The sequence below is a fragment of the Lipophrys pholis genome (genome assembly GCF_963383615.2).
Source record: "Lipophrys pholis genome assembly, chromosome: 20".
NCBI classification, from domain to species: domain Eukaryota; kingdom Metazoa; phylum Chordata; class Actinopteri; order Blenniiformes; family Blenniidae; genus Lipophrys; species Lipophrys pholis.
In genome coordinates, this window is record NC_137648.1 from 5,768,649 (window position 1) to 5,793,820 (window position 25,172).

The 25,172-nt window shown below is 41.1% G+C and overlaps 2 protein-coding genes across 2 annotated transcripts; both read right to left on the reverse strand.

Moving 5' to 3' along the window:
* Nucleotides 1-240: 240 nt before the first annotated feature.
* msc (musculin (activated B-cell factor-1)) lies at nt 241-1,584 on the reverse strand. The gene is made up of 2 exons (XM_080489752.1): nt 1,001-1,584; nt 241-788 (listed from the first exon to the last, which is right to left on the reverse strand). The coding sequence occupies exons 1-2, from the start codon at nt 1,406-1,408 to the stop codon at nt 711-713; spliced, it is 486 nt and encodes a 161-aa protein (XP_080345878.1). The 5' UTR covers nt 1,409-1,584; the 3' UTR covers nt 241-710.
* Nucleotides 1,585-4,142: 2,558 nt separating this feature from the next.
* Nucleotides 4,143-24,221, reverse strand: trpa1b (transient receptor potential cation channel, subfamily A, member 1b; the record flags this gene model as incomplete). The annotated part of the gene is made up of 27 exons (XM_080488994.1): nt 4,143-5,651; nt 6,040-6,158; nt 6,273-6,374; nt 6,558-6,626; nt 6,808-6,990; nt 8,888-9,017; nt 9,095-9,264; nt 9,617-9,706; nt 10,244-10,400; nt 10,529-10,599; nt 12,713-12,805; nt 12,885-12,944; nt 13,092-13,182; nt 14,040-14,206; nt 14,450-14,564; nt 15,422-15,586; nt 16,447-16,622; nt 18,061-18,161; nt 18,270-18,369; nt 19,581-19,629; nt 20,577-20,713; nt 21,452-21,597; nt 22,070-22,178; nt 22,356-22,463; nt 23,034-23,209; nt 23,557-23,719; nt 24,126-24,221. 27 exons carry the CDS (start codon nt 24,219-24,221, stop codon nt 5,435-5,437), a joined length of 3,360 nt encoding a protein of 1,119 aa, XP_080345120.1. The 3' UTR covers nt 4,143-5,434.
* Between the last annotated feature and the right edge of the window lie 951 nt (nt 24,222-25,172).

Consider the following 25,172-nt stretch of genomic DNA (forward strand, 5'->3'; position numbering starts at 1 on the left):
ATTCAAATGAAATGTTTGCTACCAGGCTCCTGCACAGCTTGGCGTTGATACGTTCATTTGAATCATGTGTGTTGGGGCGATGAGAAACATTATGAGAAGGTTGATATTTGTTGAAAACGCTTCTTCACTCATTAAAAACCAGATGGCAATCTGCAATATAAAGAAATAATATATACAAATTTGTTTTAAGTGGTGACACTCTAACAGTGATACATTTTAAAAACATGTAAAAGTGAAATAATAAATAAATCTTTAATGCAGAGAAATTCATGCCCAGGCTGCTGTAATGTCGTTTCACAACCGATATCATGAGCATTTGGTGTTTCAGTAGAATTCACTAAAATGATACTAGAAATTGATACTCGTGTGTAAAAAGTTTGGTATTTTGTATAAAACTAAATCAGTGGTTACGTATAGTGCTTAACCACACTCATTGTACATATTAAAGAAGTTCACAAATGTAATCCAGCGTTTTTAAACCAAAATAATAGTAAAAATGTTACACTCAGTGTAAATAAGATATAATTCTCTTTTCAACAAACATGCACACAGCAAGACAATACAAATCAGAGTCCAAAGTCATTGTGGAAGACACAAGGGAAGAGAGAGAGAGGTCACACTGGATCATTTCTGTGTCCCCATCTCTTTTTCTTGTCCATGTCTTCAGAGTCCAGCAGTGCAGCTCACACTGCTTCGTGAAGAGATGTGACCTATGCTGTGGTTCCACAAAGTCTTACAGGGGATGTGAACTCCTCTTCTGACCTCCCTGTCATCAAGAACGGCCAAGTCTGGAAAAGCAAAACAGAACAGGGTTAATTTGGGCATAAACACACAAGCATGTAAATTGGGTTGGGAAGAAATTATGCAATTTGAATTATGTCATGAATAAAGCTCACAATAAAACTAATATCATCTAAGGGAAATTGGGGTTCAAATGAATCAAATTCATGCATTAGAGGGAATAGTGAACTTTGACAGAGTCAAAGTTGAAAGTTCCTACCAGATTGACTGGGTGCGCAAAGCTGTTTTCCAAGCGGTCGTCCTGCAGAAGCTGCCTGAGGTGAGAAATGTAGCTGGAGGCGAGACGGAGCGTGTCCAGTTTGGACAGTTTGGTGTCGGCAGGAACCCAGGGCAGGCTGGTTTTGAGTCTGGAGAAAGCTTTGCTCAGCACCCTCATCCTCGCCCTCTCCCGGGCGTTGGCCGCGTTCCTCTGGGACTGCCGCGCGTCCCTCTGGTGCGTCCTGGGGAGTCTGCGCTCCTGCTTCGTCCTCCCCTCCACACCGTCATCCTCCAGCTCCTCATCCGAGAACCGGCTGGGGTTGTAACAGACACTCTTCCTGGCGGTAGACCTTTTTCTGTGACACGTCTCCTCGTCCTCGGCATCACTCGCAGCAGAGCCGGTGGACATGGCTGTTCCACCTGCACTTTCTTTGGAGACAATGTAAAAAAAAAAAAAAATGCTCCTCAAGATTTTAGAGTTGCGAAACCGCCCTTGGCAATCCTTATTTCACTCGGAGGCCCTGAAGTGCTGCCACTTGACAGGTCTGCAGCAGGTTTCCGCAGCTCTCTCTAAAACTGAGCCATATCTCCCAGGAGCTATCCCTCTAATTTAAGTGTCCTAGACTTGGCATATGTACAGAGTTTCTACGGAATATTTCTCCTCCCCCTTTTTTCCAAGCCACCGTGACCTCAGTGAGACCACAGCTCTGTCCCTCTGCGTATACTGTTAAACACTTAGATTGCTCATCTGCAACTTGATAATGAAACTAAGCCCTATAAGTGAAAGGCTTATAACCGTAATTCCAGTGGAAGGTGTTTTGAACTTGGCAAATTACTGAACAGCTCTGGATTGATTTGACTAAATCAAGAAAATCTTTCAGGTATTACATATTCACAAGAGCAAAGCTTTCTTTATAATACACCCAACCTGTTGCAACATTGAAAGAAAAAAAAAAAAAAAAAAAGCACATATATTGTGAACATCTTTCTATTTTGTTGGTCCCACAGATGTGTTTTGGTAATAGAAATGTCTTGAGGACCTTATCAAAAGTGCCTAATCCTTTGCTGGTTTCACAGAGGGATTAGGTTTCTGCAGATGGAGCAGCCTTTCACACGCAGCCTGCGTCTACCAGCCCCAGCTGTTATCGGTTCCCATGACATCTGGAGCGTTGGCATGACAAGGGTGTGTCAGAGTCAAGGAGCCACTATCTTCATTCACATGGCATTAAAAACATTCCCTCTGCCATAACAGTGCATTTTAGTTTAGTTTACAAATCAAACAATTGGAGATCAACAACTAAAAGACAAAAAAATTTGATGCTGCAGGCCTGAGTACATGAATTTAAGATACATCTATGCTGGTCAGATGTACATGCTGGAAAGTTTTAGAAAAATGCTCCTGCAGTTTGTATCCAAAGAGTAAACATTACAATCACACTGCAAGGAAAGCTCCAAAATGCAATTAGACCACAAAGAACAGCGAAATTTGTTTGCCGGTGCAGGAGCAGGATTTCTTTCAATAAACTGGAAGTTTTCGGTCACAAGAAAATCCATCTTCTTTCAGAATATATTCCCAGAAGACCTCAGGTCGATGTGACTATTACACTTCCTAATACATGTGAAGATGTGAATTATTTTTTTAAGACACTTGCAGGACTCTGCCAAGGATGACCTAGCTCCAGCTGAGACGCACGCTTGATGTTTTTTGACGGCCATGCCGGGGATACCGGAGAGTATTGCAGTGGATTCAGTGCTTTGTGCAATGTGTTCCAGCAGTTTGCTTCAAATTTCAGTATTTTAAACTGTTGTGCATATTTTCATTTTTCTTCTTACCTGTTTTTAATGACGCTTGATTTATTAAAAAAAATTTTAAGTTAAAATCCATCACAAGTTCGCCACAAAGCCAATACAGGGCAATTTAGACAGAGAATGAAAGTGTACTTTTTGATCCCCTTAGTGGAATTACTTCTCTGTTTTAAACCCAATCATCACATAGTTAACCTTGATTGTACATGTTCGGAGCAGCAGGGCCAAGGGATACTGTTGTGACGTGTAAGTGGGAATCAAACCTGCAAACCTCCGGTCATGAATCTGCTTCTCTAACTTCTAGGCCACCGCTGCCCAAAGAAGTTCCCTGACCTGGTTAAATACTACTAATCGGTAGAGGGACTTTAGTGGGACTTTTGAGCTTAAATACATGTTTTTGGACTGTGAGACGAACCCGGACTACCCAAAGATAACACGCAGTCTTCATACAGAAAAGCGAAGCAAGAGCACTATCCACTACACCACTGTATATCTTTCAGGCTTTTCCACTGTTCAAACGTGCCACTTTGTAATACAAGGACACATTGCAAGGCTTCCCATAATCCTTCTTTTCCATGCAGTTTTCCCAAGACCTGGGTTCAGCTGGAGAACTGAGAGACCCCCTCCTCTCACCATGTGTATGGATTTGTCACGTTGTTGAAATATTGAGTTCCACTTGTGCTGGTGAGACAGCCAGAGCTTCAGGCATGCGGCCAGCTCATCTTCCTGTCACCGCATTCGTCAGCAAGGTGAATGGCTTGACTGACACTCGTGAAGGTGCAAGGACTCTGCTGCTGGATTTACTCCTCATTTGATAAGCTGTCTTCTTCTTCTTCTTCTATTTTTTTTTTTTTTACCCAACACGAAAAGGTATTGGCTATGTATTTCAACCTGCTTCTTCCTTCACTGTCAACACATGTTGAGATGAAACACCCGGCTCATTGCTCACTCTGTACATGTAGCTCCTGGAGTAAAAGCAGAAAATATCATCCACAACATCAGTGTAATTGATGGCTACATGGTTATTGTATTTGCCCTGGGAATAATTAAATTCAGTGCCAACTGTAATAAATATCACTTGAAGCTGGACTTGAACTGACTGCTAGCGTTTGTCAATCAGCAAAGACTTTCAGGGGTCTTGACCTCTAACGGGGCCTTTACAGAAGAAGCAAAGGGACAGGTGCAGACTTATGATGTCAGAAGCATTTCTGCCTTTCCCTCCGCAGCCTCTTATGATTCCCAGGATCGCCGCCGAAGCGGCTTGCAGCACATTAAGCTGCCGGGCGACATGGCCGTAGAAGCCAGCCAGGGCATAAACTCGAGGCAGGAATCCAATCAACCGCTGGGAGGTTTTTCTGGTTTATTTTTATGTCACACACTAAACAACAGAGCCAACAATATGTTTTCTCCTACAACATCAGGTTGTTATGCATTCATCTAAAACCCACATTTCAGACATGTTTATTCACGTCACAAAATATCACACCATACAGACAAAAGAAGAAAACGCACACAGAAGACATCAAGAATTGTGCAAAAGGCCAATAAGTGTAAACATAATAGGTGTTTTAACAGGGACAGTAAATCAGTGACACTTCCACGTCCAAAACAGGGTTGGGGTTAAATGGCTTTAAAGATCATCAGAAAAAAAAAAGCAAACTGGATCCTAAATTTAAGGGGAAGCCAGTGCCACTATAAGGATGGTCAAATTGGAGCGAGATTAAATCATTTGTTTGTGCAAACATTGGCGGCAGCAGTTCCAACAACTTCTGGGGATTCCAGTGAAGTTTTGTCAAGGCAGGTGAAATAATTTGCTACCATAGTCATCCGTCTTGCTATTGAAACATAAAGTCTGCAATTAGCCTTTATATAAATCCAATTTTCAATTGACGTGCTGATATTTTTCATCCGCACATGAGAAACTCTATTTTTAAGGTTTTTATTGCAGCAATAAATTGTCACTGAAATCTCAAGCAGGCAGATGATATTAGATAACTGATATATTTGGTCATTTCAAAACAACAATTCTCTTTGAGCCCTGTTTAATGACGGGCATATATACTGTATAAACAAAAACACTTTAAGTGAAAGATAAAAGAGCCTGCATTGCAGATGAAGACACTGAACAGCAGAGACTGACTAAAGTACTACGGCGTACACAACATCGAAAAACATCCATTTGTCAACAGGTCACTTGTGTAACTTGGCAGCTTACTACTGGATGAAATAAAAAAGTGCTATTGTTTCAATCTACAATGATTTGTTTCCAAAATACATTGAATGCCTCTAAGAATAAAGTTATATATGCAACCATATTCATGATTTAGCTTAATGACACGTTCACTGTAGTTGTAGTACTGCATATTCACCTGCTCCGGTTTACAGAGATCACCACAGCAAGTCATTTCAACACAAACTGTAAGATCAAACTAGTTTGCACACTGGTGCCCCTCCTGCTACAACAGGGATTTGAACCCTGGCCGTCCATATTTAGTAGTTATGAGTGATTCACCAACAAACAATAATGACATGACAACAGACTGTAAATAAAGGAGTCAAGTTTTAACACGAGTAAATCTATGTATACCTTTTTATGGTTTCAGAATTCATTTTGTGAAATGATGCCCTTTTATTTCCTCCTGGTCTCGATGGCCTTGATGAGCGGGCCCCAGCGGGACGTGGAGGTTCTTCTGGGTCTGACGTGGCTCACATTGGGCCACATGCTGCCTCCTCTGACGTTCACAGGGCCGTCGTTCTCGTCGGCCTCAGAGGTGATCTCCATCTTCTGAATGATGAGCTTCAGGAGGCCGTGCTGCTTCTCCAGCTGGTTCGACAACTCCTTCATTCTGCAGAGGAGAGCATCCGATTGTGAAGAGATTCACCCACTAAAGGGAAGCTTGTCATTAATATGACTTGAAAGGTAAAAAGTCCTCAAGGAGACTGACTGTACTTGTCTTAGAAATAGATAAAAGTCGCCACTAGGAGCTGCTCATGTAGCAAAAATGAGGAGATTAGTTTTCACCCTCGCGCACACACACACACACACACACACACACACACACACACACACACACACACACACACACACACACACACACACACACACACACACACACACACACTATAGTGCAGTCAAATTATTTACTCTACATTATCAGGCACACATTCTTAAAAGGTTGTAGTGAATATAAAATAAACATTTCTGGTTATTGGGTCCATCCTCACAAACATTACCTGAACTTCTGCTTCCTGAGCTCAGTTTGTAGAACTGTGCAGGGCCTTGATTTGGCCTGTGCACGACTCCACACTTCAGTTTGTTCTTCTTCACCAGAGAACATTTGCTCCAGGTAGTGCTGAAAAAAAATAAAAAAAATAAAAATGAGATATATACAGTATATACATGTATGAAATTTTTGCCTGACTGACTTGTTGTAGAGTATCTGATTTCAAACAAGCATTTAACAAACCCTGGAGCATTTGCGATTGGGGTAGACGGTGACAAAGGGTTTGTCGACTCGTTTCATGAACCAGTAGGGGAGCTTGTCTTCCAGGGCAGTGTGGAGGTCAATCTGGAGATCAGAAAGAAGCGCAAGCGTGGAGAGAAAATATTCAATTCTCCAGGTAAAAATTACACTTTGGTTTTATAGTTTGAATGATAAGCGTGATATTTACACATCCATGAAGCATGCAGTGACTTGTGCTTTTAAAAAAGACTAAATAGAAAGAAAATATGAAAATAAGTTCATACAAACCTGCATGGCGATTCTTTTTAGGGATGCATTTCTTTGAACTTCAGCAATGTCGCCAACAGCCAAACCAATCTTCCACAAAAAAAAAAAAAAAAGTTTCTATGTCATGAGTTGATAATCCATATATATATATATAAAATCTTATAGATCAAGTGAACACATTAAAAACTATATTAAAAATACACTATATTCTTTAGATATTATGGCTAGAAAACAAAATGTGTAGCTGATGTGATTTTTAGAATAAACCCACCATCAGATTCACCAGCAGTATCGGCATCAAGATGACAAAATATACAAAAATGATATAGGTCAGGGAACTGAAAGGAAGCTGGTCACTCAGGTAGGCGTCCAGAAAGTTGTTCTCGTAGTTCAGCTCCCCAACCATCATCACAAATGTTTGCATCACGGCGAGTGGCACAGTGTTGAACTCTCGCTAACAATGAAACACAAGGAAGAAAAGCTGAAATAACAAGATACAATGATAGGCTTGATAAACCACACACACAGGCATTGTTGTGATTCACCAATCCTTCCCCATGTCTCGCTTCATTTTAGAAATGTTGATAGTATTTGTGGTTTTGGTGATTTTGCTGATTATTATCAACACAAGGGCTGATGGGAATGCCATTAACTTGGTTTATATTTACCTTGAATAAAAGAACTTGTCTTGGCCGGATTTTTGTGGAAAAAAATCCGGCTAAGACAAGTTCTGGGGTTGATGAGACCCCAGCAGCGTTTGACCACGGATAATGCTCTCGAGATCTCTTTCTCTTCGGCTACAGTTGCCTGATAGCCTTCCTCTTTGTTTCTCCGTACAGGTCCAGCACTGCGAATATTTTGCTGAATAACCACTCTTGAAATCCTCTGCAGCCCACTTCCAGAGGTTCACGATGTGTTTTCCAGCTTTGCCTACTCATCCACCAGCTCCTGGCACTTGGCATGCTTTCCCCTCGCTTTCTTCATCTCTGCACTTTTCCCAGGGCACAGCGAGTCCCCGAATGATCAACAGCTTGGTGGAATCTGACCAGATGATCATGTCTGGTCAATTCCGTGCTCGTGTTCGGCTGGCTGAGAACTTCAGCTATTTGCCAAAATCCACTTCCAGCTCAGTGGAGGAAGCGAAGCCAGACTTGAAGTTTTCTGCTGGGATTCTCTCTCTTGCCTCTGTGGAATATGATGGTCTTTGGCTAGTGGTGGCCCTTGATGGTGTTGATGCCAGTAGCTATGCTGTCAGCAGTGCTCTAGGCACCTAGTAGTGCCACCAGCAATAGTGTCTCTCTCCAAGGGCTTTTGGGCAGCTGCTACCCAACCTGGACACTAAGGACAACATGGTCCATCGGTTCTGTCCCAGATCCCGAGGTTGACTTGACTTGGTAGGACACTATTAACAGTCCGGACTACAAACTTGATGCAGCGGAAGTCTGCTTCTCAGATGTTGGACCAGGTAATTGTACACTGCAGAACATCGTTCTAGTTAGTCCATTCTTCCTGAACCTCTTTCATTTCTTCATTTTCTATGCATTCATTTGTCACCAATGCACGTCACAATCTTTCATGTAGTCTTTCCACTCTCATTTATTTTTTTAAATCTGGAATTTTGTGATCAATGCCTCCTCCAACAAGTCGAACAAATTAAATTACTTGTGCTCTATCTCTGTCTTAAACGTTTGCTCTTTTGGTGTCATCCAGCCCCACGAGTGACAGTACAATGATACCGCCTCTAAGTATGGATCTGTTAAGTTTTTGTATTTGAGGTTTTTTCTTTTCTTTTCTGTTTGTAATTGTATTGTCTTTGTATTATGACAAGACCAACACAAGCTTGGGAAGAACGTGCAAAGTTAAGTCAGAAAGACCCCCAAGCCTGGAAAAAAAATATATGAACCTCCTGCCTAAAGTTCTAACCTCTCAATCACCATGTAACCAAAGTACAGCCAGAGTCATTTCTTCCAAGGCTGTTAGTTCTACTCTCGGGAAAATAGTCATCCACATTCCAATGCTTTGTGCACAATAATCAAGAATATATATATATATATATATATATATATATAGAGAGAGAGAGAGAGAGAGAGAGAGCGCGAGAGAGAGGTATATTCACAGAGCGTTTGTTTATATTTGATTAACTATTTACACTGGGCTGCATTGAATCCTGCATCAAGAGCAATGTTTTACAACTTTAGGCTGACTAAATAAAAGAATCTGACTTGAAAATGATTAAACGTCCATGCTAAGCACAGAAGGTGAAGTCATCCCTGACCTTGCATCGTTACCGTTAATAATCAAAGAGGCGTCAGACAATAAAACTCCTTTTTAGGAGTTAGTTTCATTCCTACCTGGTTGAGCATCAGGGCATGAAATGTCAAACTGAATGAAAAGAGCAAGAACATGAACAGGATGGTAACGCGTATCAGTGTCTTCATGATTTCTCCAAACATCACGACATAAATGCCAATGCCTTCGAACCTGAGGAAACAGAAGGTAATCAGTTAGGGGCGTCAACGTACTTAACCGGAGCTTAGAAAACAAGGAGTAACAAGTACCTCTGGAGATAAAGTAGAAATCCAATCCAGGAGTGAAAAACAGCAATTGCACCTGCTTGCCAGTGCAAAGACCCTTCTACATTCAACATGAGGGGGATGATGAACAGAAGAGAGAAGATGGCTGAAAACCAGTCACTCTGGTTGGAATAATCCTTGATGTAGTTCCAGCGCTTTCCGGTGACAAGGATAGACAGAAAGAAATGTCAGAACTAATAAGGCTTTGCTGGTTAGTTTTGTCTAAGTGTCCAGTGGTGTAATTCACTCATAAATAATCATGCCTGATAACATTTCAATCATATGATACTGAACACATGATGCAATGTGATGAGGGAGTGTCTTTATGATGACTAAAGTGTGGAGGCAAAGTCCCACCATGGCCATGCAGTGATCCTACAAATCTAAGTCAGAGGACAGTCATCGATCACACATGATGGCTGGTGTGTCTGCACAGCGCTGGTGCCGGACAGATTTATGGACCCATGTTTTATATGAGGTAATGACACTTGTGTAACAGCCCAGTACCTGCTGCCATATCTGTATCAACTCCTTCAGTATCGAGTAGATGTTCATTACAAAGACCATCATCATGCAGAAGGATAAGAAGATGCTTTGCTGTGGAATGAAAAACAATGTTGAGAAGATTCAGTTGATTCTAAATAAACCTGTATGGATATTAAAATATTCAATAAATGTAAGCTTGTCTAAAAAAAAAGAAGCATTTTTTTCAAAGGGACACAGACATAGGATTATAAATTGAGATTAGTGACGCTCATGTGGAAACTGTTTTAACTTAAGTCTCAGCCCAGCTGAAACCATTGCTGTTCAAGAGCGGTGTGTCATTAATCTGATCTACTATTGGAATATGGTTGAAAGACTGTCTCCAGGTAGAATAGATCTCAAACAACTCACAATTTGTCAAGGACTGACAGCAAATTCTGCCCGAAAATAATGTACATGGAAAGATCTGCAGATAGTTTTTGTAATTGCTCCGTGTGGGCAATAGTGTATGAACACATTGCTAAGCAACGCTTTAGATAGGATGAAATATTTGACGTTGTTAAATCATCAAGTCATTAAATATGTCATCAAAACTAATTCATTGAGGTGTTTTTGCTTCTACACAACTGTTTGCTAACATGTCATTTTTACCTTGGGGAAACAGACGGGCACCATGATAATATCGTGCGTGCCTGTTTCTGTGATGTTCACAGACGGCCTCAAAGTCAACACCACATGAGTTAAGGGCAGCAGCCCTAACATGTACATAAACATGTTAACCAGATGAGCTTTGCTCCCATAAGCAATCCTGGGGAAGAGGAGAAGAGGCAGGGTTTCAGCATTCAGAGCAAGAGTTTCATTCGATCTTTGGAAAAGAGTAAACTTCTTGTTTTGTCTGGCTGGACTGGACAGCGAAAGATCTTCTAAAATCCTCACCATTTCATTGCCAGGTACTTTTTGCAGACAGGATGGTTGAGGAGCTCAATGCGGTTGTACTCCACCATTGCCTGCAGAGAATATAACAAGAGAAAAACACTTCCTTCAATAATACATTTTTCCACAAATCAGCAGGGGTGCCAAAAATGCTTACATTTTTCACACAGTACAAGTACAGATAGCACTCGGGTAAAATCAAAAGGACATAGACAACTCCTTCACTTGAACATATGTAATCGAAGTACAAATGCAGATGAATGTTTCAATATGAATTTGAATAACTGATATTTTCATGACTGCTGCTCATCATAAAAGTGCTCTAAATGAATCAGGATTTTCAAACCCAGTGGAAATAGTTACTGCTTTTCTTCTGTGTTGTTAGTTTATCCATCAATTTGACATCTGCAGACATTTAAACAAATAACAAACCAATATCCAAGATATAGAAAGTACAGGTACTTGTGTTAAAATGTTGGAAAGTAAAAAATAAAAAGTTGTCTAAGGAGTAAATACTGAATGTCCTGGCAATGTCTGGCAGACCTCTCATTTATTTGGCTTGGCAGTTAGCGCCTGGTTCAGAAGTACCTGAAGTTTAGTAAACACTACAAGCATGCATGTGCAATGTTTCTGATGTTGTAAACAAGTGCAACCATGCGAATAAGATATGGGTCATTTGATACGGTTTGTATAGTATAACCACACGGTCAAAACAATCAGATTTCAGCTTCAAAGACGATTTTGGCATCAAGACTTGCAGTGTGAATGTGGCTTCTGGCTTTCATTTCAGGCTCCTTGACTTCCCCTCCTTGTGTGTGACTACTGTTCCCCGCCCTGATGTGTTTCACCTGCGCCTGAGTGTGTGATTGTCTGCACCTGATGGCTGTGGTATATAGTGGACATCCTCTGTGTGTTCCGGTTGCTGATTCGTCTGTGTTTCTGTGTGGGCAGTACTCTTATGTCTCAGTCTGTGTTGCTGTGTCCTGCTTTCCAGTGCCTCAGTAATTATCTCCTGTGATTTCAAGGACTTTGTTTGATCATTTGGATTTTGGGGTTAAGTTCCTGTTCCACCTATGGTGGTGTCTTGAGTCTTCCTCTGAACCAAACCTAACAGGCAGAGGCCGTTTTGGGGTTTCGCACATTTGGCTGCATACCGAGCCTCCAAACATTCTTAACTCATTTGACAGTGTAACAAGAAACAAATGTACTCAATGAAACAAGCCTGATAGGTCATTTAATCAGATCTGTCTCTACAGTTAAAAGCTGTCACATCCACTCTGTGTAGTTCTGCATAATTTATTTCTGTTTACACTTAGTTTTTCACTGTCTTAGTTTCCCCAGCGTCAGATTCTCATTCTTATCTTCTGTCGTTGCTGTCTGATGTTTAGTTATAGGTTCCTGTGTTATTTACTGTTACCATGTCATATAACAGAATGTTTAACTTCAAAATGTCGGTCCCTTTCTGACTCTTGACTTGAGCCTGGGCCCTGAACCTTCAGACACTGATGCATGTGAAGTATCAGAAATGTCAGTTCACTATACGTGTAACGGTAAAATGCAATTCCTGACTTGTGAAGCAGCCTGATCTCGCAGTTTATTCCCTTAAATCCTTTTGTTGTTGTCAAGAAGGCTGGTTCGATAACACAGACCCATTTGTACTAAGCAGTTGGCCTTCCCCAGCATTTTCTTATCTATTTACATCCAACCTGAACTATAAGTTCTATTGTCAAAGTTACCTGTTCATCCTTCAATACTTTGAGATTGCTTCCTGTCTGCTCTGTGCCCTTATCTCTAGCCACGATGGTGAGAGTTGTAATTTGTCAAGACAGCTGAAGAAGTGAGAATCCAAGGGCACCCTGAAGTTTAAACTTTGCTTTAACAAACCATTGGCAAGATGTCATCTTTATATCAATCATCAGACGTAAAACAAAGGCTGCAATGTCAGATGTTTCATCATCCTGCACAGGGAAAGTTAAATCTTTTATGACAGCAGAGTGAAGAGCAGAAAAAGTGGATGGAGAAACATTCCACCACTGACCCTCGAGGACAGATAGAAAAATCCTGATCAAATGAGCCAATGGAGGTGAGTGGCTAATGAATAATAGAAAATAATGCATAGCTAAATACTTAATACATATATTTGCGTTTGACTAGACAAAAAAATTATGCAACATGAAAGATACGTACATTGAGGGCAATCAGCGGCTTAAACTTCAGGTTCTCATCTGTTGATTTCTTTACTGAGAGTGGAGGCTGCAGCCACCTGAAGTCATATTCAATCTGTAACACAAAAAGACTTTACTTCCCTGAACTGGTGCCCTATACTGTAAAGAGTTGATTGTTTTGTCCAATGAATTACATGATAGTCGGGACTGTTGTAGTCGTCATCAGATTCCCTCACACAACTGTCCAATAGATGCTGTTGAAGACAGATGCAAAGCCGTTAATCTTGGCTCAGCGTTCAATTAGAACAGGTTACATAAGAGAAGGCTGCACAAGGAGATGACTTATGGTGCCTGTGTACACAGATTTATGGTATGAATGTTTTACTTTGACTGGTGCAAACCTTGTAGCTCTCAGGCAGACACTCAATCATGTCGAGTATGGGACATCGCTGGTTACTGCCAGGTCTGAACATTTTCAGTGCCTCACTACATCTGGAAGAAGATAAGCAAGAATAACTCTTTAAGATAATAATAATGACATTGGCGTGCAAAAATTCAGAATTTGGTATTCAACAGTTGATGGTGTGGTAACAAATATCACACCATACACTGTGGCTTTCTTTAAAAAATATATCTGCAAGAATTCACATTCAAGATGAGCATCAGTTAGGAATATCTGGAAGAAATACATATAAAATCAATTCTGGGCAGACGTCCACCCTGCCTTCACCTATAGCTGGGACTGGCTCCAGTGCCCCCCAACCATCTCCTTTATCATCCATTCAGCCGTCTTTTCCCGTTAAACTACTGTGGCCAGAAATTCCTGATTTGTTGGTTGGTATGTAAGTATGATACCAACTTTTCAGAAATACTGTCAACTGGAATTGCATGTAACTTTTCAGGGATGATTGGTCTTTATCCAAGGATTGTTCCACTTAATTTTGAGAGCGATTGGGTCAAAGGTCCAGGTCTAGGTCACGAAACGGTCCAAAAAATATTGTCGTCATAACGTGGTCAGTTTTGATCTGATTTATGTCAAACCAATGCCAAAATGTTCCATTTTCAATTTACTATCCTCTCATATGCCACATGCATGCAGTGACGTCATTACCCTGGTTAGCGGTTTGGGGGTCAAAGGTCCGGCATGTGGAAATAGTCAAATGTGTGTACATCTGAATATTGAAACTCCTCACAGAAAGGCCTTGGTGATTCCTTTTGCCAAACAATATACCACTGCCTTTCATGCGAGAATGATTAAAACTCGACCTGATCGAGATGCCTGTTCGATTTTTACTGCGATAGATCAAAAAACAAACATCTTGAGGGTTCCCATTGTATCAGCACCATACCTCTCACTGTCAATTACAGTAATCACCACGTCTTTTCTCCCATTTTGCAGAGCTTCATGGAGAAATGAGGTGTTGTTCTTGTTTAGGATGATATCTGCCCCCCGAGCCAGCATGAGCTTGACTGCAGCTGTATGTCCCGCTTTAGCTGCCACGTGTAGCGCAGTGTTCTGGAGGTACAACAGGGAGACAGTACACTGCATTTATACAAGAAGAAAAATGACTGTATTATTCAGTGTTGCTGTTTGCTACAGTTCAAGCGTGCAGATGTTGGCAAACAAGCGTGCTTAATGTTTTAATTGTTTTTTTTCCTTTTTTTTTTTTTTTTTTACTAATCTGTGAACAAGTCTTGAATATTGTTTGTCTCCCAGGGCTGAAGTGCACGAAGTGTTTTAAATTGATGCAGTTTATACCCCATCTTCATCTGTTTTATCCAGTAACTTTAAATTGGCTGACAGGAGAATGTCCATAGTTTGTGTGTATCCTTCAGCAGCAGCATGGTGAAGACAAGTCCAGCCCTTGTAATCACTGGAAACAACACAAATGAGACAGTCACATCCAGGGGTGTTCCTGGACTGTAGCATGTACATTAGAGATGCACACAATTAGTCGGATAAGCGATTCATTGTGTTCCCTCGCTATCCAGAACCACAACTACAAGTCATGTAATCTAATTAGTGGTTAAGGTCCTGCTTACGCGACAACATTTTTTAAGTGAAATCTGAAAAGTTTTGTTGCGTTTTGACAGTCCATTTACATGACAGCGGTGCTTGGAGCCACTGAAAATGCAACTTTTTGAAAACAACTCTCCACGCTCCATCTCCGTCTCCATGGAAAAAGGGAAAACAACTTTTCTGAAACACTGCGACTGCGCATGCTCACCACCTCCATGGTAAAAAGTTCTTGGACAACAGATGGACAATAACAACGATGGCGGCCTCCTGAGGGCCATGATTCCCAGTCCATATTCTCCTGGGACTTGATCGTTTTAGAGTTGAGAGGCACCCATATAAGCAATACAACTTGACGGCCTATACGAATGTTTGTGTACCATCCATTGTTTATGTTTATAGGGAATTGCTTTCTGCACGCATGTGTCTGCACTCTCATTAAAAAACAAAACAACCAACAGCCACTTGTGGCCCTACATGACAAATACATGTTTTTTTGTGCTTCTGCTGTTTCTGTCTGAATGGACACCATTTTTAAAATGCTGCCGTGAAAGCGGGAATCTTTTCTGAAACAAAAACATTTTCACTTAAAATGTTGTCGTGGAAACGGGGCTTCACTCATGTACAAGGCCACCTCATGTCATGCAGCAGTCATCAGAGAAAACAACTTCCTTTGTGAAGGTTATTGTTTGTATTGATATTTATGTGATTTACCTGTGAAAGAGAGCTCCTTTACGCAGCAGCAGCTGCACTACTTTGGTGTGCCCCTCCTTTGAGGCCAAATGCAGAGGCGTCAGGCCTCGCTCATCGCCTTCATTTAAGACACGAGAGTCTGTGATGGTCTCCAGCAGACGCTGACATGTGTTAATGCGCCCATATCTAAAAGAGAAACACAATGAAAATTGGTATTACAGAACTTTAAACTTCTTTTCTGAAGTTACTGTAACACATTTGGTCGGTGACTCCTAGAGCTGGGAGCTCTCAGGACATATAAGCAGAGGTTATATATTGACTTATGCACTAATCTTTCTTTGTCTTTGAACTGTTTGCCAAGGTTGTGTCCACACTGTGGACCAGGGTGGAAAAGCAATGAGCTTTCTATGAGACTTAGCATGATGTCATAGCATGGCTTTCATTTGCCCTCGAGCACTAATGAAATGAGTATACACGAGAGATAAAAAAAGAAAGAAAAAAATCAATGACAAAAATGTTGAATGTTCACTTGGTTCACACATTCAATAACATTTCCTCACATGTGCTCGGCTAATTGAATCCTATTCTTGTGGCGGTACTTTTGGGTCACTGTGTAATAGGGATGTCACTGCAATTCATCTTGAAAAAAACACTTTTCAGGACTGAAATCTGTCACAAGATTAGCAGGACAGGGAGGCACCATATTGAAATAGAGTTGAGTTGTTCATTTTTCATCTTCCTGTTGTTTAATCACACATGTCCAATAAAACGGTTGGCTTTTCTGAGACGACTCATAAATCTTAAAGAGACATTTTTTAAATGTTTTTTTTTAATGATCTAGTGTTCTCATTATTTTAATTTATTGATCAGATGCCAAACTATATATATATGTGTTATTTGTTTGGTGTTTTGCACATGCAGGTTTTTCATTGCACTCTGGTCTACAGCGTCTTTTTAAGTTACTTTGTGTGAAAATCAGGTCAGATAAGTATTGTTTGGATCAATGGTATGGAAAAGCCTTGCCCTTGAGGGCCGGTCAAACTTACTGAGCAGCAAAGTGCAGGGCAGACTTCTTGTCCTTGGACTTGCACGCGAGACCGGTTTGCCCCGAGAGGCCCAGCATGTTCTTTACCGATTCATGGATGCCAAGTCTGCAAGCGTAGTGGAGTGGTGTGCAGCCCTCATTATCCTCACAGCTCACCAGAGCCTTCACTCTGTCATCCTAAAGTCAGACACATCACAAACATGTTTAACATGAGCTTTTTCCAGCCCATAAGCAGAGAGAAAGCAAGAACAATGGCTGACTTTTCACTGACGTTCAAATTATTCATGTGCGGATGGTTACAATTATAGTGACGATAGATCCAATAGCATGTCAGAAAATAGGTTTTGATAGGAAATTTAGCTAAACATATATATTTTACTATACTGTTTACGGCACCTATTCATCACAAATTGGCAGGAACCTTCCTCTTCCTGTCGTAGTAATGTAAACAAGTGATATTTATACCCCACAAAAGTGCATTAAGCTCATTTAATCAGTGACTCTGGGCTATTTTGAAGATGGCAGTTGAAGTATATAAAGAATAAATAGTCTGTGTTTTTTCACGCTTTTAACAGATTTTGTACCTAGTTTTTTGTTACTATCTCTGCATCTGTTCATTAGTGCATTAGTTTTAATAAAAATGTTTTAGTGATCTAAAGAGTTATTGTTTATGCTGTGAAATAAAAAAAATAAAAAAATAATTGAAATGTATTAATATAAGGACCAATTAAATGAAATCTTTTAATTATCATTGCTATAATCTTTTAATTAGTTATATCTCAAATACATCTTTCTCAATGTTGAACACAAATGTATTACTGTTACCATGACAATGAAGGTCGAGTGTGTTTCGTGTAAAAGTGGCCAATTCATTTCTCACGTGGATGCCCTATAGGCTTTCAATTTTTACGATGAGCTGATAATTTTCAGAGTAACTAGTTATATTTGAAAGCTAAGTTCGTGAAAATTATTTTAGGTTTCCACAACACATTTGGAAAAAAACCCTAAAAGCGAAGGCAGTCGTACTACTTGCACCAAGTATGCCAATATTCATTTGACAAGCAAAGGGCAGAATGTGCTGCTGTAGAAGGCGTTTTAAATGTCTTTGTATTCTGTGTTGATTAATGAAGAAGTAATGTAATCGCCATACTGCCATCAGGAAGTATTGATTTGTAAGTGATGCTGTTCACCTGATTATCTTTAAAAGTTTTGAAATCTTCAACTGCCTAAATAAACATTATACAGTATTTAATGTGCACACGCACAAGCACACGCACACGCACACGCACACGCACGCACACACACACACACACACACACACACACACACACACACACACACACACACACACACGCACACACACACACACACACACACCCTCTGACGCTCATTTAGGAAGTTGTCAATGTTCCTAGCCTTCCATAAAGTGAAGTGTTTAAAGGACTCCGGAAGCCTATAATGAAGTTCATCAACTTGCCTGAAATGCATTCACCTGCTGAAGGCTCAAGTACATTGATCAAGGGCCGTATTGTAATGAGATTCCAATCTGCTAATCGCCCTATTGACATTTTCATCTGAGGTTTGATAGAGTACGGGGTTCACTGAGTGAGGGTACCTGCAGCACTTCTTCAGGGAGATTTTTCAAGCCCTTGGGTTGCAGGAGTGCCAGGTGAAGGAAGTTACAACCCGATTTGTCTTTTACACTGACATTCGCCCCTGAAAAGACATAAAATACATGCATATGGAGCTGACTGACTGTATTTTCAGGCATCTCACAAGTTATACGAGCACTTTTTCGAAATGAAGTGCAGAGTCGCTGGCCACCTTTCGACAGCAGCAAAGTCACAGTTTTCCACGCTCCGCAGCTTGTCGCCTGCAGCAAAGGAGTATTTCCCTTACAGTCGACGCTGTTTAAGTCTGCGCCCTAGAGAGAGGAAAGAACAACACATCACCTCCATTAATTTCAACACACATTATTGTAATTACTGCAAACTAATATGTTTACCCTATTGTAGCTCTGCAGTTTTAATTAGTCCTGGCAGGTCTGTCAAGCCTGGACTTTGCCCACATTTTGAAGCAGTACACATGGGGTGTGCAGAAGGAACAATTTTAACCCTTTTATTGTAAGAGTGTATAACGTGAGCGAAAAACAATAAAAATTGTTTTGTGAGAGGGATTGATTCCACAATATTTACATAACGTGTTTAGGCTTTTGTAAAAGCCACAATGTTTACTCCCTACAACAGAAACTGACTGGACTTCCAAGGCAATAAAGCACAACATTATTTATATACATTAGGCACTGGGACTAAATAGCTTCTACTGAAATATTTTACACGAATCATCAGCTGTGAGGATGCTGGCTATTTACCAAGAGCAAAGCTTGGTATGGTAACACATTGTTTTATATAGCCGTAAAAAGAATGCTTAGGTCTTTTTCACAGGACCTGCATTTAGTTGAAGGCCACAGGGTAGAAACGAGAAGCTGTTCTTTTACGTATTTGTATTTGAATTAGTCAAAATTTGCCTGTAGTTCCAACAACAGCATGAAAATCATACAAATTCACCAGCATATGACAACAGGTTTTGACAAAAGGTAAATGCAAATTAATACATTTTAAAGCCCAAATCTTTGCATGAGAAGACCTGAAGTTACCTGCCAGGTGATTTCACTCTACACGACCCAGTGTTTTATAGTTTATGGCAATAACTTTATATTGCGTGTCATTGTTTGCTGACAAAATGAGCTGACATGAAATAAACTTGAACTCTGTCTTCTGAGCGACACAGCTTGGTTCTGTGAGGAGCGACAGATGGTCACAGATGGTTTGCAAGCACTTTAATAAAAGACTCTTTAATATTAACACAAGCGAGTGGTGTATTGGAAATTGGAAATAGTATTTAATGGTGTCACTGGGAACAAAAATAGATCAAATCCATCCGGCTATGAAGTTAATTTCCTGAAGAAGAGCTAAAGTGTCACATATCTAACACAGAAATAAAAAGGCTGGTTTTACTCAGGTTGAAGGAATGTCTCGCTCGTGAGGCAAAAGATGAATAACACGGTCCCCCGTCATTAACCTTTAGATGCCTTGTGCGTAACAGCTGTGTGGTGCGTTCCCGTGTCGTATTTACCAAAGAAATAAGGTACTCCACCAGCTCTGTGTGATCAAATATTGTAGCCCTGGAAAAGTAAACACAATTGTTGTAAAACAGCAATATCACACAAGACACTGTGAGTCGAGGGCTTACTCATTTCATTTCGAACACTGGTCAGTTATCGTCTAATTCTAATTCTGCTTTGTCACAGTATGATATAACCACCAGATTGTTGTTTTATCTCAGAAATTGTAATGACTCATTAGGGTGAGGCACACTAATGATTCATTTCCAGTAAATGGCGGATACTCTGCATTAGGAGACAGACACTTCCACAACAAAATGACATTCTGAAGATACTGACGATCAATACGTCTGCGGTTGTCACATGTGGGAAGAAACAGAAGCTGTTGTTGTTGTTTTTTTAATGTCCTTGTTGAGACATTGTTAATCAATGATGGCTAATTTATAGTACATAATGGAAAAAATGATCACAACAAAAAAGACAATTTGAGGACCTTTGTCCGGTTGTAGAAAAATTCCACATGAGGACCATGTCCTTATTTTGTAATTAAACACTTATCGTTTTAACTAATTAAAGATTTGTATCTGTTCCTTTTGTTTGCTACACTGTTACGATGTAATAATGTTGACGCAATAAAAATGGATTCATCTTAACTCAACGTAACTGAGCAGACAGATAGTCGGTGCCACTATTACATGTTAGTAAAGTGAGTTAGATTCTAAACCATATTAGAACTTTTATCCAAACTACAGTAAATGAAAAATTATAAAATGTAAATTTCTGTGGTTTGTTTTGAACTTCCTTGTAAATCCCAACTGAATAGACAGCTATGGGTAAAACATTTTAAAATGTAGATAATGGACATGGTCAAATATAAATCAAGTTACTTTCTGAATTCTTTGGGCCTTTGATGAAAACTTTTGTCTCTATTTGTGTTGCCGCTTAGACAAACAACAACTGTATGTGACTATATTTGTATTTTTAGTGGAAGGAAATTAGTAACTCACCGGTGTAGGGGGGTCTGCTGAGCCCCATCAGTGAGGTTGATAACATCTTCCACTTGGTCGATAGAGGAGAGCATCAATTTGACAACTTCGGTTGCACCCTGGGTGCAGGCCAAATGAAGCGGCGTGGACTTGTCATTCTGAACAGACACAACATGGCTGGTTTTATGACAAATGATGAGAAATGAATGAATGAAATAGAAACAAGTTGCTCAAACGTGAACATGTCAACTCCATTCAGTTGAATAAAGCAGGAACCCAAATGTACACGGACGGATTCATATACATGTGAGCTATTGTACACTTGCCCAGTGTAACATTAGCAAAGTATCTCCAGGACCTGATGGGTGAACACTGGGGGGGGGGGGCTGTAATACAAGCCTTCAATGAGGTAACCAGGACTGGCAGGAGGAGGCCAGTGATCGCTGCACTCAGCTTCACAGTGAAAGTGGAGGTAATTTGTATCAATTTAGCCAACCAAAGCTATTACTGTACTCGCTACTCCTGTTGAAGCTCTGGCCACTAGCCCAGGGCTAGACACACCGATTACTCCCAGATGGGCATGATAAGACTGACATGCTCCACCGGGACAAAGACCGAGACCCTCTGCCCGGAAAACACTTTCAAGGTGTAGGCAAATAAGACGGAGATTCAAACAATCTCACAATGCATCCAATGGAGAGATGGAAAATTAACAATAACATGTGTGATCTGTAGCTGCCGGCTGACGATAGGTTATAGCTGCATCACGCTGAGTGGTTTAAAAACAAAACAGTGGTGACAAGTGAATTATTATCTGCCCTACCATATAGACAACCCGGAAGGGGTATGAAACTGTAGATTAATGCAGGTGTTGAGCCAGTGCAGAATGTAGGTACCTGTTGTTGGTCAATTTTGCCTCCAGTGTCGATGCAGAGACTGATGGTGTCGATATTCCCACCACGTACAGCCAGATGGAGGGGGCTGCTGTTGGACTTGTCTAAATAGTTGATGTGGCCGAGGGTTGTGTGGCCCACCTCCTCTCCTACTAGCAGAAAATTAAATAAGATTTTTTTTTAAACTTCAGCTTGATCATGTACGGACATTAAATGGAGCAATTATTTCCATTTAAGTGCATACTCATTGTGGCCTTTCAGTGTTCACAAAGTACAAATGTAATTATTTAATGGTCTTGTTTAGCAATTTCAGAAACAAGAGTAAATATTTGGTGTCCTGACTAAACTTTATGCAAAAACAGCAGATTTTACCACGCAGACCTCCCACTGGTGATAAACACACTGTTAGATTACGTCATTCAATCTTAAGTACAAAGTTCCAAGGCTATTTTCTCCTTACTGCCTCTCGGGGCCGGGGGGAGGGGGGGGGGGGGGGGGGGGGGGGGGGGGGGGGGGGGGGTTGTTATTATCTATCAGCTGCATGTCCTGCTTCTCCTTGTGAGAAATGTTTTATTGTCAGCACTTTCAGTTTTTAATGATGTGTTTGTCCCTTTGTCATACCAGACTTCAGAATCACTTCCATAGCTTTTCTTGCACCTGCGAAGGCAGCAGCGTGGATGGCGAAATGGCCCAGCTTGTTCTGCTGGCAGAGTTTGGCTCCATGCTTTATCTTTGAGAAAGAAAACATGGATGAAGAGGAAGACAGAGACAATGCTTTGTCAGATTTAAAGCTGCTCTGGGCTGGCTGTCAATGTATGGGAGATACAAAATGCTTTCTCTGCAGGCGAGGAGTTATCTGTTATCAGCCGCTGCAGGTACGCAGTACGACTGAATGCCTTGTACATACCAATGTGCTGAGGGCTTCACAGTTATTAATGGAGCAGGCCAGCATCACAGGGGTGTTCCCCAGGTCTCCCCGTAGATTGCAATCTGTAGCACTGTGGGATAACAGCAGCTGTGGGGGGGGGGGGGGGGGGGGCAGAAATATAAACAGTGAGCTCTGTGCAGTCTATACTGTCCTCACTTCATATGCCTGCGACCGCAGTCTCCATCATACTGCAGGTGTCAGTTTGTGGACCAGGGCCAAACCGTATCGCTGTGACGTGACAAGGTCTTTTCAAGTAGACTTTAAAGTTAAGGGTTGCCAGATAAATAAACACTGGTCAGGGACTTTGAGATGCAATTTGTATTGAGAGTAAATGAAGGATAGAAATGTGTGAGGGAGGGTTCTTTAATTACAGAAGAGCCCTAATTACCTGCCAACCTGGTGACCTATGAAAAGGTGACATCTCCATGTTCTGTCTAGTAAGATGCATCCATATGTGCGTCCTTGTTGAATACTCTTTTTCTAGAAGGAATCTAAAGTCAAAGAGATGCTGTAACATCACTAACATACAAAGCACTACTTAAACACCCAGTCATGAATCTAAATGCCCCTGTTTACTTTATAATGAGCATATTTGTGTCAGGGTTTCCTCAGTCTTGACAAACTGTTACATCAGCTGGGAAATGTCAGCATCCTCACCCCCACCAGGTTGTTGTGGCTGAGGCTGATGGCCAGGTGCAGGGGGGACAGCAGGGCCAGGTTGAGGATGTTGGGGTCGGCCCCCAGATCCAAAAGAGCCCTGCAGCTCTCCTCCTTGTTCCTCTCCGCTGCCCAGTGCAGGGGCACATTGCCCTGATCATCACAGCTGTTCAGCGCTGGGAAACAATATGAGAACACATGCAAATACACACACACACACACACACACACACACACACACACACACACACACACACACACACACACACACACACACACACACACACACACACACACACACACACACACACACACACACACACACACACACACACACACCAGAAAATGCAAATGCATGAACATGCAAGCAGATGCAGACACCACCTCTCTGTACCCCAATGGAAAATGTGAAAATGAAATACACTCTTTCCTCCCCCTTGAAGATGGACTTGTGGTGAATAAAAAAAATAAAATAAAAAACATGCAGCAGTGCATCTTATGATCAATGACTGAGGCATGCATACCCTGTGCGTCTATGACAGTGATGATGAATTGGATGAGGGTGACATGGCCCCCTGCGGCGGCATGATGAAGGGGAATGGCTCCACATTCATCTTTCTCACTCAGGACCTCTGGGTTCTTCCTGACTAGGTTCTCCAGGAGAGCCAGGTCACCCTTTTCTGCCAACTGGACGGTCATGTTAAATGTAGTGTGAAAGAGGAGGACAGAAAAGAAGATGAAAAAGTCTGTGAATACATGTCTATGCTTTTGTTACACATTGTAGTGAAAATACTCCTTAAAAATGGGGAATAGCTCTTTGTGTTTTTCAATTTAATCAAACATCACGGCTGTTATCTTCTACTTTTCAGAACACTGGACATGAAGATTGTAAATACAATTTGTTTAATGCTGTTATATAATACTGGAATAGTCCTGGACTATTCAGCTCCTTGCAGTTATTTAAGGTGAAACAATTCTGGGATTAAAGATGCTCTGTTACATAAACACTGATATTGTAGAAGAGCTGAATCACTTTCTGAAAAGCATTGTTTTTCACATGTGGTTCTTTTTTTCTCGTATAGTTTCCCATCACCTCAAATATGTTCAGACTTGCCAGGGCTGGATCCTCATCCTCTATCACGTATGTATAACAACTGGTCTGCCGGGCCACATCCCTGCTGAAGTTCATCCCTCAGCGCAACCTCTGCAGAGACAAACATGCCCACATCATGTCACAGACAACAACAATAAACCCCCCAAAAAACTCATCCAGAGGTTCAATTGAGCAATATAAGTGAGCATACAGTGGAAAACCTGCATAACAAACATGTTCTGTGACACAGAGGGCAGATAATGCCTGAAGCTATAGGCTTCTGTTGCCACAAGGGGGAAATGGGCACAGATGACTTTGTCTTTACCCGGAAGGGCATTCAGATCCGCCGAGTGTTTGGGGGTTGAAACCCTTGAGTTGAAGAAAGCAATTATGTTCTTCACAGCTGGGGGGCAGCTAGTTTGAGCCAGTCCCAGGTGTCCTTGCGTGATCCTGGGTGAGCGAGATTGAGAAAGGCCTTGTAATTGTTCTGCACGCAGCCTTCAGTCACATCAAAAGGCCACACTACAAATGGCATTTTATGTGTGAATTACTACGGAGAATTTCCTTCGGAAAAACCTCCTTGACCTATAGCAAGATCCTTCCTCTGGTGTATACTGAAGTTGTTTTTTCCGGTCAAAACAGAAGCAAGGTTTCACCCTGTGTGGATCAGGATTATTATGTTCTGCTACTACTTTATTTTATACCGCAATTCTGCACAGTCAGTGGCAATTTACTGAACATGTCTTAGCAATATGGCATGGATCGGTGCCCTCAAACATTACTTTTTAACATTGCTGTAGTGGATCCATTAACTTAAACAGAAATATTGTAAAAATGTATTATTTTGTACCCTAAATCACATCAAACATGCAAGCGCCAGCCAGCGAAAGGCTCCGATCATCCCATGGGACAACATTTAAAAAACAAAACACAGGGGCAGAAAGAATCTTTACTGTCTTTTATGTTCAGCATACGAGGAAGTTGTTTTGGGGCCATTTTGGGCACAATTATTCAAAAACAAGAACATTTAAAGAGATTTCCACTTCA

Bases quoted from the DNA above. Each gene is read 5' to 3' on its own strand.
- msc (XM_080489752.1), bottom strand. From the start codon at position 1,408: ATGTCCACCGGCTCTGCTGCGAGTGATGCCGAGGACGAGGAGACGTGT. The intron at 789-1,000 runs GTAGGAACTTTC...TTGCTTTTCCAG, and splicing joins TTGCGCACCCAGTCAATCTG to ACTTGGCCGTTCTTGATGAC.